At 44.2% G+C, this 16,318-nt stretch overlaps 1 protein-coding gene across 1 annotated transcript in view; it reads right to left on the reverse strand.

Annotated features, from left to right (window-relative positions):
* LOC124788781 (serine/threonine-protein kinase 33-like) overlaps positions 1-16,318 on the reverse strand; it is a 90,133-nt gene that overhangs the window by 23,773 nt on the left and 50,042 nt on the right. The window contains exon 4 of the mRNA XM_047256064.1: positions 10,997-11,105. Coding sequence (XP_047112020.1) covers positions 10,997-11,105 — 109 coding nt within the window. The remainder of the gene's footprint in view (positions 1-10,996; positions 11,106-16,318) is intronic.

Here is a 16,318-nt window from a genome sequence, read left to right on the forward strand (position 1 = left end):
GATGGAGGAAAGTTGTTCTCACAGGAAGTGATGACCTTGGTTTAAAAGCCAGAACGATGGGGATGGTACCCATAAAATAGCTGTCAGCCTCGAGGTGTGCTACGAGTCTATGAGGGGTGGGGGTGGGGGATCATGTAAAGGCAGAACAGTCGTAAGCGGACGATCTTTGGGGTTCCTGAAGCACCTCATCTGTACCAGTTTTACCCAGGCAAATAAGGGTTTGCCAGAGTGGACACATATTCTAGTTGTGGGACTCCTATCGAACATAGCAGTCACGTTAAAACCACGCCCGTTGGATCGTGGGGACCACTTGGATGATTCACTCCTAACCCAAGAAAATAACCCGTGACTTCTATCTATCCGAGCGCTCTTAAACGACAATATGGCAGGAAAATTCTAAAGGACCATAACTGAAATCCTAGACGTGTTGGATTATAAACAGACAAGAAGGTAGTTTTAGGAAGCTCTCATCTTTTTAAATCCAGAGAGCGTTGTCGACAGTGACTGAAAACCTGAAATCAGTGAAAAAAGTCTCAAATGGAATTCCGATAATGGAGAATGCACCCTATGTCGGGCAACATTGCTCTTAAGCACTGTTTTGGGTAATATCCGATTGTGACAGAACTGCAAATTACCCTAAATTACAGCAAATTTCCTGTGCCATGAAACAATATCATCGGTATAGAAGTATGTGAACTGAAGGAACAGTAGGTGACTGAAAGTGTCATACAGCTAAGAATATAATGAAGGGCTGCAGAAGACGCCAGTTTTTATCTTCACCGACAACACTTAGGGTTTCAGGGTTGACGCCATTGCTTGAACCTTTCCACTGGCGAGTGTGGTTTCTCTGTCTGGATGGAGAGTGTTTATCCGTGCGTGAGCGGTGAGCTTAGTGGAGTTTGGTCAGCACAGTCATCAAGAAGGAAGCTGTTGCTCAGCGGCTGGCCCGCGTGTTTAGAAGGGTTGTTTAGATGATCGCTCGCATGCATGGAGTTATTGTGAGTGTGCTAAGAGGAGCAGTTAGGAGGTACGGAAACCTGTGGCTAATGAATTCGGCGATTGTGTAGCTACGTTCTGTTAACGTCCGATGCACGGCGTTATATTGTGGCTATGCTGTCTGTATATTTGATTGTGGCAAGGAATCTTCATTTAGAGCAAGTACTGGAATCTTATAAATACGATAACGCAATTAGGTAAGAAGTTTTCAGTGCGTCGATATAGTGCATAATAACTGAGTGTAGTCATTGGAGCCCCACATGGTTTTATGTGTGTTGCATACTCTTATGCACCTTATACGAGTGTGTGTTGTAAGTACACAGAACACTTTTCAGTGCGTCCATACAGTGCGTAACAATTTGATTGTAGGCACTGGAGCCCCATAAGATTTCATGTGCGGTGCATGATCTTGTGCAACTTGAATGAGTGTATGTCGTAATGGGACATCTAGCTTATTAGACACCGGATGTCACGAGTAGGTCGGTAATATGTGTTAGTAATTGGTTATGTTCTCGGGTATCCACAATAACTTACGTTTGTTCTGTAATATTATGGATCTTCTATGTATGTAATGTATTGAAGAACAGTTGGCTTGCTAGACTTCATATGTTAGGAGTAACGCATCTGTGTACTGGGCGGCTGCACCAGCGGAAACGTCTGCTACTATCTGAAAGCACACTCTGTTTCCACTACTGAGCTGTTTCAGGTTAACTATTGCGGTATGTTCTGTGCCTTGTGTTAGCTAGTGGACTGGGACTCGAGTACCAAGATCTATATAACGGCGCTATTCTGGTTGGAAACATACGGGCTCCTGCCAAGGGAATCTTCGTTCCTAAATATTGTATTTACAATAATTATTGCATTTCTGTACTTTAATAGGCTGTCATACCCAGAGTGAATGTTGATGTCTTTCGTCTCCGCAGTGTTCTGAACTTGCTGCACTGGTTTGTGTTTTATGCTATAACTTTGAATGTGCTAATAAATTTTAATTGAACGTTTTCTTGAGTGTCTTCTTATTTTTCTGACTTTTGGAGTAATGCTATTTATGAAATTAATTCCTGTCCCGAGATCGCAGTACCGATTTGTTGTTTTACACTATGATACTGAAGACTAAGCTCAGTTTTAAAGTAAACATTCTCTTTCTGGCATTATTATCAATTTTGTGATTAATGTATTCATGAAAGTAATGAGTGTAACTTATTATGCAGATCAAATTAAAACTGTAGTTACATCAACAAGCGAGGAATTGAGCATCTTCATATAATCGCGGCGTAAAGACTGTTCCATAAAATTTCGCGCTTGCAGCCGCATAAATTCGACTTCTTCTTCTTCTAATATTTCGGCTGAATACCGTGCAGCCATCTTCAGAGTGAGGCGAGGTGACTGACGCTCTAGTTTTTTTTCTTTATTGTAATTTCATCCCCCCTCCCCATATGGGAAGAGGAGGGCTGGCAGCGACACAGTCCACTGTTCTTCAGCCAATTGTCTATACAAAAATACAAAAGGGTGATTACATAAAAAGGGGGGACATGAAAAACACAGTAAATGGAGATGTTGGGGGTTAAAATATACACTGGGGACATGCACTGGGTGACAGTTAAAAAGTCGTTATAAAGTTAAAAGAACACAGCTGGCAAATCAAAGTGCACTTAAAAAAACACTGGAGGTAAACACAAGTTAAAAGTCGGCCACAGGATAAAAATCACACAGAGCACTACACTTAAAAAACCACTGGAAACGACGGAGTACTCACGAAGAATAAAAAAAAACGTTGGTAGGGACCTGCCGAGGGTCTGGAGGAGGCTAGAGAGGAGGGGAAAAGAGGAGAGGAAGGTGTGGTGGTGGGACTGGGGGGTGGAAGGAAGAGGAAAACAAGGGGGCAGGAGGCTCAACAAGGGGCAGGGCGGGAGATGAAGAGGGAAAGGCAGGAGGGAGTGCAGAGACACTGAAGGGGAGCACAGGAGAGGGAGGGGGTGTAGGAGACGAAAAGTCACTTAGGAGAAGAGAGGGGGATGAGAGGGAGTTTGGAGGAGGAGGCAGGAGGAAGGTGGGATTAGAGTTGGGAGGAGGGGTAGACGTTAGAACAAAGTTCATCATCCGGCAGGGGTAGGTGCTGTAAGTTGCATTGGGAAACGAGGTGGAGGGTATGGAGATGGAGAGAGGGCAGGACACAACGGTAAAGGCGCGGCAACAGTCTGGGTGTGGAGAGGATGGGGGAAATCAGGGTGTGGAGGATTAAGTCGGCAGGCAATATACAGGGTGCAGATGTGTTCAAGGAAAAGGAGAAGGTGGGGGCAGGGGATAAGGTCACAGAGGATTTGTGTGGGTGATGGAAGGCGGATATGGAAGGCGAGGTGGAGTGCATGGCGCTCTAGGATTTGAAGGGCGTTATAGAACGTGGGAGGGGCAGAAATCAAGCAACGCTGGCATAACAAAGGATGAAGTGGATCAAGGATTTCTAGGTGTCAAGGATGGTGGAAGGATCAGTCCTCATGTCTGGCTGGACAGGAGTTTCTGGAGGTGGAGTCTGTTGTGGGCTTTGTGTTGGGTGGTAAGCAGACAGGGAGTCCAGGTGAGGTGGCAGTCAAGGGTGAGGCCAAGGTATTTGAGAGTTGGGGTGAGGTGGATAGGATGGTCATAAATGGTGAGGCAGAAATCATGGAGATGGAAGGAGTGGGTGGTGTGGCCTATGATGATCGCCTGGATCTTGGAGGGGCTGATATGAAGAAACCACTGGTTGCACCAAGTGGTGAACGGGTCAAGGTGGGTTTGGAGGGTACATTGTGACTGTTGACAGGTACGATAAAGTGCTAGGAAGGCGGTGTCATCAGCAAATTGGAGGAGATGAATAGGCAGGGGGGGCTTGGGCATGTCAGTAGCGTACAGGAGATAGAGGAGAGGGGAGAGGACAGAGTGTTTGAGCACACCAGCAGACTGATTGAAGGTACAGGAGTTGAAATAGTGGATAGTGACATAGGAAGCAACGAGAAGGACGAAATTGATAGGGAGAGCATGGGCCTGGAGTTTGAAGAGGAGCCCAGGAGACCTGACATGGTCATAGGCATTCTGGAGGTCAAGGGAAACAAAGATAGTGGAGTGATAGGAGTTAAGTTGGAGGGAAAGAAGATTGGTAAGGTTAATGAGCTGATCATTGGCTCAGAAGGAAGGCCAGTAGCCAAACTGGGTAAGGGGAAGGTGGTGAAGGTTAAGGTAGCAGTGAATACGGCAGGAGAGGATGGTTTTGAACTTACTGAGCATAGAGGTGATGCAGATGGGACGATAGGAAGAGGTATCAGAGGGGGGGTGTGATGGGCTTAGGGAATAGCAGGACTTGGGAAATGTTCAACAAGTCAGGGTAAAAGCCAGTACAGAGGAAATTTTACAGGGCAGCAAGGACAGCCAGGAAGGCCTGGGAGATTCCTTGAGGTGGCGGTAGGTGACACCATCATGACCATGGGCTGTGTAGCATTTGGAGTGTTGGAGTGGAGGACAAGTGTGATGTCATGTGTGGTGGTGGGAGTGTTGATGTCTGAGGGGGTAACTGATCCAAGTACTGGAAGCTAGGGGCGAGTGGTGGGACAGAGGTATCAATGTGGTCAAGGATGGTGGGGAAGAGGGAGTAATCAAAATGGGGATTGTCAGGAATGAAGAAGACTTCATAGAGGTGGGAAGCAAAATGGTTAGCCTTACTGAGTTTGTCAGGGAAGGGGCGATCGTCGTGGAAGATAGGGTAATGTGGGGAGGGATGGCTACCAGTAAGGTGGTGGAAGGCTGACCAGTACTTGGAGGAATTGACAGGGAAGGTGGAGTTGAGGCATGTGCATGTCTGGCTCCAGTTACGGCGTTTCTTTGCTGCGTTGAGGTTCCGGATGTGTTGCTGTAATTGCCAGCGGCTTATGAGTGTATCCCGATCACAGGTGTGGAGGAAGGAGCAGTAGAGCCTGTGGGATTCACGAAGAAGAAGGACAGTCTAGGAGCAAGTGTAGGGCAGTGAGGGTGGATGAGTTTGGTAGGGACATGGGTCTCCACAGCGTCAGTGATGGTCTTCTGAAGGAAGGAAGAGGCATGGGTGATGTCAGCAAGACATTGAAAGGTGAGGGAGAGGCTTTTGACCTGTGATGCAATGGATTCCCAGTAGGCATCCCAGTCGGTGCAGAGGTAGTCATGGATGGTCTTTGGAGGGGGAGCTGGTTGGGGGGCTGCAGGGGGGACACGGGCAGAGGAGACAGTGAAAAGGATGAGGAGGTGGTCACTACCAATGGGATCAAGCATGTACATGGTGATACGACCAAGCGGGCTGGGGGAAGTGAGAATAACATTGGGGGTGGAGTTACTTTCAGGATGGGTGTATTGTAGGAGAGGAGCAAGGTCACCATGGAGGGTGTCAAGGAGCTGATGCCACTGCCGAAGGGTGGCAGGGTCATGGCTGTGGACATTGAGGTTGGCAGCAATCACAGAGGTGGGGAAGGTATGGTCAACATGGGAAATGAAGTCGTTGGGGAGAGGAGCTGAAGGACGGATATAGATAGTGGCACAGGTGACGGTGAGGGAGGGAAAAAAGATGCTGAGGAGAAGGTGTACATTTGGGTCACTGAGGAGGGCTTGTGGCCAGACAGGTGCCTCAGGCGAGGGGAAGGGGATTATGCTCCAGCACATGCTCTGTCCTTTTAAACCTGTGGACCGCACCACTGTGCATGCAGCCACAGATACACAAGGCGCCACAGACATTGATCAGTGGCAAAGAGGTATGACATAAGCGTGGAATTAGATCTATGGTTGCACAGTCGATCCACACAGTGACACTGATGTATCACTGCGACCTGCCCTGTCGTGACGTCTGTGTGAGTCTATTATAGAAATTGCCAGATTCCATGATTTGTCCAACCAACAACTGAATTTCAATGCTTCTTTGACTACTGAGTCCCAGAAAGATGAAGTCGAGGCTAAAATTTCGACGTCATCGTACACAATAGAGTGCCCAGGGTCAATACAGTGCTCCGCCACCATAGGTTTATTGGGTTGTAAGAGCTGGGTGTACCTGTGGAGCTCTTTGCATCTATCTTGGACTGTACGTGTCGTCTATCCGATGTATGAACGGCCACACTCAGAGGGGATCTTGTAAACCCCAGGCTTCCAGAGCAGCAAATCATCTTTAACAGAACCCAGGAGTGCTGCTGTCTTTGGTGGAGGCCGAAAAATCACTTTCACTTTGTGCTTACTGAGGATCCGTTTTATTTTTGACGATGGGCTTCCCATGTATGGCAGAAAATCCATGTCTTCTTCTGCTTTCCTTATACACACTGTTGGTTTCAATTATAGAGCTTAACGTATCTGCTGTGGAGAGTACCTATTGGCTTCTAAAACTCTTCTCAGATGTAGAAACTCGTCCTCCAGACTGCTCTCGTCAGCAATGACGTGTGTGTGCTCTGTGTACCAGAGTTCTGAGTACACTTATAATCTGCGAAGGATGGTGGCAGCTATTCGCAAGTAAATATAAATCCGTATGGGTCGGTTTTCGGTATACAGTTTGTCCCAAAATGCCATCAACTTTGTGCCGTACCAAAACATTCAAAAATAGAAGGCATCCATCTTTTTCGATTTCCATTGTGAACTGAAATTATCTGTGGATGGATATCAGGTGATTTAAAAATTATTTTGACTTGTCCTCGCCATGGGACTTCAATACAAACGTGTTAACAACATACTTCCAAAACACTCTGGGCTTCAAGCTAGCAAATTCCAGCGCCTTAGCCTCGAAGTCCTCCATAAAATAAAGTTGGCCACCAAGGGCGTAAAAGAGCTACCCATGGCGACACTATGAGTCTGTTCATAAAATTCGTTATTGAATACAAAATATGTCAAGGTAAAAACATATTTAAACAAAGCAGAAATCTCTTTAGCGAATGTTTTTCCAGTGAGAAACAATGATTCCGAATGACGAACCTTTGTGAACAACGACACTACATTGAAACTGACTAACATATCAGAATTGTTCAGTCTGAGTGATTCCAGTTCGCCTATGAAGTCGACTGAGCTACGTATGTAATGAGCGCATTTTCCCACCAGAGGTCTAAACATCGACGCTAAGTGTTTGGCACAATCATAAGTTGGAGAGCCTATGTTACTCACTATCGGACGCAGAGGAACACCATTCCAGTAGATCTTTGGACGTTTATAATGCCTTGGAGGAACCGCACCACTTGGTTTCAATCTTCGCACAACTTCTGGTGGGAAGGGGAACGATTTCAGAAGCGAAGCAGTCTTCCTTACCATCTGGTTGGTGGGGTCTCTACTGATCTTCCGGTATGTGCTGTCACTCAGTATACTGTTCATTTTATCATGATAGTCGTCACGAGACATTAAAACAGTGGCATTACTTTTATCCGCTGGAAGAACCACCGTTACGGTATCCTGGCGAAGCTTACGTAGTGCAGCTCTCTCTGCCACAGATATGTTAATCCTTTGTGGGCGAACCTTCATAACTGCTCGACATGTTTCGCATCTTATTTCTTCTGATGATTCCGTAGAAACAGAACGAACAGCTTCTTCAACGGCGCTGATGAAAGCCGGTAGTGGTAAAATCTTTGGCGTGGGTGCAAAGTTCAGTCCTTTACATAAAACCATCATCGTAGCGTCTTCCAAATCTTTATCCGTCATATTAATGATGGAGCGTCGAATAACAGTTTCCTGCTGCGAAGACGTCTCAAGCCGGCTAAACTTTGCCGTCTGTCGTGATGTGGCTACCTGACGAACCCAGTATGACTTGGCCCACGTTATACGATCAGTCCAGTTCCATGGATTGTAGGGTAGCTCCACAGATAACTTTAGATGCAGGCGATAAAGTTGTTCCGAAATCAGGTCCAATTGTAAAACGGATCCTCTCCTTAACAATAGCAGCACCAGCTTTCCTTACTATCCTATTCATGGCAATCGACTTTACAAAATGTTCTAACGAGGCAAACTTCGGAAATTCGCCATGGTCACGACAGCTTAATAAAAAACTTAAAAAGCTCAGTTAGCGCCTCTCTCAAGTGTCCTAACTTATCCAACCGGCGAACACTGAAAACCATCTCCTCCCCATAGAGGTACTTGATGTGCACCTTCATATTTTCGCGGCGCAAAGTCTGTTCCATGAAATTTCTGGCGTGTACTCGCATAAATTCGACTTCTCCTTCTAATATATCGGCTGAATACCAGCCAGCCATCTTCAGAGTGAGCCATAGTGACTGACGCTCCAGCACTTGCTCCGTCCTTTTAAAACCCCGGACCGCATCTCTGCACATGTGACCACAGATACACATGGCGCTTGCATATCTGTTGCCGCATGCGCATTGGTGCAGTCCGGGGGTTTAAAAGAACGGAGCAAGTGCTGGAGCGTCAGTCACTATGGCTCACTCTGAAGATGGCTGGCTGGTATTCAGCCGAAATATTAGAAGGAGAAGTCGAATTTATGCGGGTACACTCCCGAAATTTTATTGAAGAGTGTGTAACTGTTGTACTGTTAAATCAGTCAATCGATTCCACCCTTTTATTTCAACAAAGTAGCTCTCCTGCTCTTACTGTCAGAGTACATTCGAGCAGTTTTTGGCATACGTACAACCTTACACATCTAAGTCGTTGAGGTGCTTAAGTGACTGGCATCTGAAGACACCACGCTGGCTCATATAGGATAGGCAAAGTACGGAACCTCTGGTAAACTAGTCCTGTCTTCAGTATGAAAGGACCCAGTTTCGATTCCTCATGCCTACTAAGATTTTTCTAAGGTGGGAAGGTCTGGAACGCGGTTTCCACCCAATTTTAACATTCCAAATGAGAAAGATGCAGAAGTGACTCGAAGAAAATTTTTTACCTCATCCAGAAGTATAAGATATTTATCATTTTGTGCAGATAAATCTAGTTTATATTGTGTAACAGTAGAAATAACAAGGTGTTTTGATTGAATTACGTGCTGCACAGTTATTTTAACTTCGAATGCAACACACATTGCCTATAGCCAATGATTAACAGGAGACTGTTCCACACATTTTTTTCTGCACTATATGCATCTAGACTTGATCTCCAGTGCATACATTTATGCTCATAAATAATAATAAGCTCACCATTAAATCTGTCTTCCATCAACGCAATCTTGTTCTGATTCACCAGAGGAATATTATATTTATTATTTAAAAGAAAATCTTAAGTATCTAACCATGTACTACCATCACTACTGATATCTTCGAAAATATTGTAGTGTCGCGAAATAGTAAGGAGTGAAAACGTGGAATATTGTCAAAGTTTCGTTGCCTATGCCGAGAGCCCGAGGCAGTAGGTTAGCCAAGAGGCAAGAGGATTGCACATGTATCGGAATGTGTCGTCACGCGGGGGCAGTGACTTGGTTACAAACAACAGGTGAGAGAGAATTGCTTAGCACGCGGGTTTGTGTTAGACGGAAACTTTCGTAGAGTGTAAGGCAGAAGTATAGTGTCAGCTGTACTGCATTTCACAACTTTGCGTAAGTCTGCCATAACAACACGTAACTCTGTCGCAAGAACACCTAAGGGGCGAGTACGACAGATGAATCAGCAGTATAAGTGGAACGAATGCGTTCATTACAAATGAGCGTGACGTCAGGACCTCGCTCGTGCTTCCTTTAAATACGCCAGCTTTGATAGCAACAAGGCACTCACAGTTATACTTGCAGTGAGATGTGTACTGCGTTGCTGCGTAGCGATCAGCTCGGTGGTCGACATGTAAATCTTTCTTAAGGAGATGTTGCAGTAAGGGCAGCCCATCCAGCAGCAGACGTGAGGGGACAGTACCAGCTCTGGTCCTCTCTGCTGCCGCTGTCAATCATCAACCCAGGATTAGCAGACGTCGCGGCAGACTCGCTCGCCACCAATGCTGACTACATCAGTGAGCCGTCGTCGAGATCGTGCGGGGCCTAGGCCCTGTGCATCCGCCATCACAACCGGGTGAGCCGACGACACTGGGAGACTGCAGCCCGTTCCGCCCGTCCACCGCGGACGAGCCACCAGGAGGAGCAGGGAAGAAGATGGGGTGGGATAGAGAACACTCCGCACTACGAGAACGCTTCTCGTGGCCACAGCGCCGGGACTCCAACCCGGAGCCTCCTACGCGCAGCGGCCTGCTGTCCGCAGCCGAGCCGGCTGGCCAGTCGGGCGCCACCAGCCACGCGCGGCCGAAGTACGGTATCAGGACATTCCTCCACTACATCACAGCACACGGCCCTGCACTAGCAAGACTGGTGCGGCCCGGAGCTGGTGTCATCGCTACGAGTCAGCGAGCACTCGGGGAAGGTCATTGATATCACCAAGCTCAGCCAGCCTGTGTTACGCGCGCCACATTGTACTCGGCAGGAATAAAGGTGTTATGAATTAATAATGTTTCTTTGGCGTTTCTGACGCGTCCACAGTCATCTCCTAGCACCCTGACAACTGGAGAGGTCACCGCTCGGCATCCAGTCCAACGTAAGTGACCTGGACTACCGGGGCGCCTACAATATTTGGAACTTTTATGTGTTAAATTAAGCTATACGTTTCTGCGCAACAAAATTTTACATTGTGTGCTGGAAACTTGATTAGTAGATATATCCATGATGAAAGTCTATAACCAAGTATCAAATATTGTGGGATTTCAACTACTGGGAGATTTTAGCTGCTGTTAGGGGGCGGTCTCAGCTACTCCTCTCATTCACTTTGTAAGAAATTATAAAGTTGTTATCTCAGGAAAGTAAGTATGACAGACAGGGATAGAGAGAGGAAATTTCCTGTTACGTATAAATCAGTGAGATGAAATTTACAACTTATGGTCAAGATGATGAGGCAGATGTGGAAATACTGTATGTGATTTTTTGAAGTTGCTTTCACACATGTGAGATGAAGTTTAATGAGGAGGTAGTACAATCAATAAGGTAGATGTGGAAATATTGTAAGTAATTTCTTGATGTTGTGTGGACACATAAAATGAATCAAGTTGTCCTGACATTGTAACAACTTGCCTTCAAAAACTGCATCAGCTTGCCCCAAACACCATTAACTTGTCTCAAAACTATATCACCTTGCCTTGCAACTTTAACAACTTGCCCCACAACCTGGACAATTTCTTCCCTGAAATTATAACAGTTTGTCCTCTGACACTGGAACAATGTGTCTCCTGAAACGATAATAACAAGTCCCCAATAAAATTCATCTCTCTGAGTTATACCTGATAGTAAATTTCCTCTTTCTAACTCTTTGTCTCTCTGTAATGTTTGAGGCAACAACTTTACAGTGTATTATATAGGGAATGAAAGGAATACAGTTTCCCAGCAGCTGACACACTCCCACACCACCAGCCGCTGTCATATATTTGATTTATACACCACAGTAGTATTCCTATCTCTATCTATCGCTTTGTCAGACTTATTTTAATAAGGGAACACCATTACAATATACTGTAGAGGGAATGAAAAGAGTACAGCTTCCTCCAAGTTTCCACCTTGGAACAGCAGAAGGTGACATTTTGAACTGCAACACGAAGTTAATTCATGGCACAGAGTGACTATAAAGTTCGACTGACTTTTATATCACTCGAACTTTTGGGGAATTTACCTGTGGTGAATAATATTCTTTACTCTGGTAACTTTCATTTACAAGTGTACTTTAAGCTGTAAGTTAGATGAGTAGATGTGTGTTTTGCAATGCTATAGAACCAATTATTATGCATTTAGATAAATTTGATGCGAATTACAGAGACTGAACGTTTAGTAACCTGTAACTTACGAGGTGCGACAATAAAGTAATGAGACTGACGTGAAAAAAAATGTTGCTTAGCGTTTTAGTCAAGTTTAGTGATGTCTCTTTCAAAGTAGTTCCCTTCTGATTGCACACACTTTTTCCAGCGCTTCTACCATTGACGGTAACATTTCTGGAACTCATCATCTGTAATATCCTCCAGGACCCTCGTCACAGCTTTTTGGACATCTTGTGTTGTTTGAAAATGGTGTCCCTTGACCGCCGTTTTGACTCTTGGAAATAGAAAACAGTTGCGTGGAGCGACATCTGGTGAATAAGGTGGCTGTGGTAGTACTGAAATTTGTTCTGAGGTTAAAAATTGGTGTACTGACAGAGCAGTATGGGATGGCGCATTATCGTGATGCAGAATCCAATTATCAGCAATGTTGGCACGGACACGAAGAACTCTTTTATGAAGTCTTTCTGAAATTTCTTTGTAGTAATATTGGTTAACTGTTTATCCAGGAGGCACCCACTCTTTATGAACAATTCCCTTGGAATCAAAGAAGCACACAGGCATGCATTTCACTTTCGACTTTGACATGCGAGCTTCATCTTCAACATTCGTTCTGCCTTCACTTAACATTTTATGCCAACGAAAAACTTGAGCTCTTAACATAACCTCCTCTCCAAAAGCCTTCTGAAGCTTACCGTAAGTTGTCTTCGCGTTTTCACCCAATTTAACGCAAAATGAAATGGAATACCGTTGCGCAATATTATGAGGTTCCATTTCCGTGACGAGAGACACAAACATGTGTTAACTTATTACAGCACAACTCACGACTGAGCAGTTGCATCAATTTGCCGCTTGGACTAGAAGCAGCTTATAGACTGAGGTCAAAGATGTGCCTACGCAAGCCTGCAGGGTTGCCACATTTTGCAAAGAAAATTAGTCTCATTACTTTATTGTCGCACCTTGTATTTCAATAGTGCCAAAAAGCGAGCTGAATTAATATTAATAAGTAGTACTGTCATTTGAGATGTGGAAATATTTAATTTGAAACTCCATTATGCTGGCAAAGTGTGGTACAACAATTGATCTTGGCCAATAACAAGTGCAGTTTAACCTATAGGTTTTTAAAAGTAGTGTTAGAATGTAATCCACGTGAATTTTCTTATAACGTTGTAGAATAATTAAAATACGACGGTAGTGCCATGTGTGTTTTGTGCTGGAAATCTTTCATATTTTGAGAAATATTGTCGTTGGAGATGTTTCATCTCTGTCTAGTTCCAGAACCGTCTTCGGCCGTGATGTGATGAGTATAAACATAGCAGAAGGTTTTCTTGCTCTTACAAAAAAATACGTCGTTATAAAAAGGTTCATCATACCTTCTTTCTTCCATAAAAAATCTCATTTAGGCAGTTTGTTCTTTAGCCATGTTGTATGTGGGTGTGTGTTTCTTATGTCACGTATTTTGTTAAGATTTTAGTATTATTAGTAGTTGATTATGAGAAATAAAAGATTTAGAGAGCTTTGGAACCACAGTCAAATTGTTGAACTTTCCAGTCTTCTTCAAAAGTCGTTATTTTACCTAATCTGCGCTAGACCGCATCATGTGTAATAAAACGCAATAACTGCCATCAGTATCATCCACTATATTTATAGTTTAGGGCACGATGCAGTATCTTCAGCCTGATGAATTGGTGCTTGCAAAGGTGAAGCACTATCGAAAAAGCTGTCAAAAGTATTTTAGATATGGAGATAGTGTTGCAACACTTCACAAGCAAAGAACTAATTCTATGTGGAAAATTAGTAATTTGAGGATCCACTGTACTTCGAACCATCTATTGTAACGATATCGAACTTTGTAAATTCATTAATGCTGCTTAAACTTTAAGTTCATGCTACAAACTTCGTGTGTGTGTGTGTGTGTGTATGTCTGTCAGTATGTGTGTGTGTTGACTGTGTGTGTGTGTGTGCATGTGCATGCATGTGTTTGTGCGTGTATGAAGAAAAAGTAAACCAAAATTTCTAAATTTAAACTAAACTTTTGTAAAAACACATGACATCTTAATTACTTTGTAAGAGAGCACGTATGTATGGTACTCCATGTATGGAATGCAGTGGTATATATGTGTGGGGGGGGAGGGGGAGGGGTGAGGGCAGGTATTTGTGTGTATAGGCTAGGGGGCACAGTGCGTGAGTATGTGGGTGTACGTGATGCAGCGGTAAATATCTTTGAACACGAAGGCAATTCTAGGGATGCTTATTTTTTTCGGGAATACCGCATATCATCGAAGTTTTTGGCATTTTTTGTGCCGTTCAAGTAAGTGACTCCTCATTCTAAAATATTTTAATACTGTGTTCTGATTTACTGGAGAAACGGAGAAGGAGGAAAGAGAGAAGGGAAGGGATAAGGGAAGGGGAGGGGATAGAACTACAAAGCAAAACTGCTCTAGTTCCACCATCTTAATTTTTTTAATTTCAAACCATCACCGCGATCTTGCATTTTTAAGTTATCCTGGATTTTTCTATGTCTGCTATACAGCCTGGCATGAGAAATGCACCATAGTAGCTATAGATATATTACTAGGATGGTTTGCGAAACATCTACATGGATTATTATGCTCTTTTAGACCACAGTTAACTAGATTGTTAACCGTACCTTGAACTTTACCTAGTGATATGTGCGCGTCTCAGACCAAGCTCTCACTTACATATATCACGATGAGTCCTCGACGCTTTCGTTGCCTTTTTGGTGGTCATTTCAGGATGTGTCCATGGTACCATCAGGGCGAAAGGGAGTGTTTCAGCTATGTAGATGTCTGTAATGTTTTGTAAGCGTGGCTCTTCCTCTCACATACGAGCTGCAGCAGGAAGTCCACAGATTTCTCCCAAAAATAAAAACTGTCTGCTTGCCATTACTTCCAACACAGTCGTTCTCGGAGACTATCCATAGACTACATTAGTGAGACCTCTTAATACATGATTGAGACTTGCAGAGAATAATTAGAGACAAAAGGGCTGTAAGGCCAAGTGAATGTAATATCGAGAAATCAAACGTAGAGACTTAAAGCACAGCGACGGTTGATGGTCAATAGTATACGACATTTTTCAAGTGTGGATGACACTGCTAAGGAGAGATTGTTCGTAATCGTCGGCCTTAACGACTACAAAGGGAAAATGAGTATCTATTCTACTCAGCGCAGCTGGGAGCATCTGCAGACCATTTGTGGTCACCTTAGGCAACCATCTACAGAAAGTACTGGAAGAGATCAGAGGCACTAATAATCAATGTAAGAGAATTATCCGTATTAAATTTAAATGTGATTCAGTCAGTAAGGTGTGGCTATACGAAATTCGTTAAATTAAGAGTGGGAGTAAACTGGAAGCAGTAATAGAAAAGAGTTAATACTGGAACGGAAGATGTTCTAATGCTGTGCGAAGCCTGAGGCTAAACCGACAGTTACTGTCGCTCTGTAGTGAGTAGGCACCCGGGCGGTATTGTGAAGTTTCAACAGTTCTCAGGCTTAGAGAGCCAAGTGCGCAAAGTTGCGTGTAACTTCTGTTACGTAAGATTTATGTGCGAACAGATCAATCTTATCAATTAAGTTTCAACTGTATTTTATATTATCTCCTTAAAGTACCATTATTATCCTACATATAAGAGGGCGTGCCGAAAAGTTATACCTTCGAATTTAAATGAAAATTCTTAAAGGTTTTTAAAGAAAACAAGCATTGTTAACTTTTTATATTTTTACTCCCCCTTCTACATATTTATTGCTCAACATACTCACTCTTGCGACGAACACATTACTTCTAACGAGAGGCCACATTGTTGATGCTGTCGCTGAGGAATGTTTGACTTTGTTGACAGAGCCACAACCTCACCTGTGCTTGCAGCGCTTCATAAATATGAAAGTGAAGTCCTCGAAAGTGTTTTTTAAGCTTTGGAAACAGATGAAAAATCGGATTGAGGCAAGCCAGGACTGTATGGAGGATGGCAGATGACACTGAACCCAATGTGTTGGGTAGCTGGAGATGTCACAGCGCTCGTATGTGGTCAGGCACTGTCATGCTGAAGGAGAGGGTGCTCCAGGTGTGATGAACACTTTGAATTCGAAACTGTTTTCGCTATCGCTTGAGCTTTGTCCCGCAGTTACGCAGGGTCAGCCATCGTTAATCGGATTTGGCATGTTAATGTTTAAGGGGTGGAACATGATGACCAGCCCGGTATTCACCTAGCATGATATGGAAAACCGCCTAAAAACCACATCCAGGCTGGCCGGCACATCGGTTCTCGTCGTTAATCCACCGGGCGTATTCGATCTGGGGCCAGCGCACCTACCCGAGTCCAGGGAACAGCGCGTTAGCGCTCTCGGCTACCCTGGCGGGTAATTCGAAACTGTTTTACAGCATGCTATTTCTCAAGCATCGACATAATTACTTTACACACCGCCATGTTACATGCTACAATTCATAGTCATCTATTAACAGAGAGCTGTAGATATTTAGACCAGAAGAATACAGAAGTAGAATGTTAATGACTTCTGTTTTATTTAAAAAGCTTAAAAATTCCGAAGCATTAATTTTTAGCACACCCTCA

The sequence above is a fragment of the Schistocerca piceifrons genome, chromosome 3 (genome assembly GCF_021461385.2).
Source record: "Schistocerca piceifrons isolate TAMUIC-IGC-003096 chromosome 3, iqSchPice1.1, whole genome shotgun sequence".
NCBI classification, from domain to species: domain Eukaryota; kingdom Metazoa; phylum Arthropoda; class Insecta; order Orthoptera; family Acrididae; genus Schistocerca; species Schistocerca piceifrons.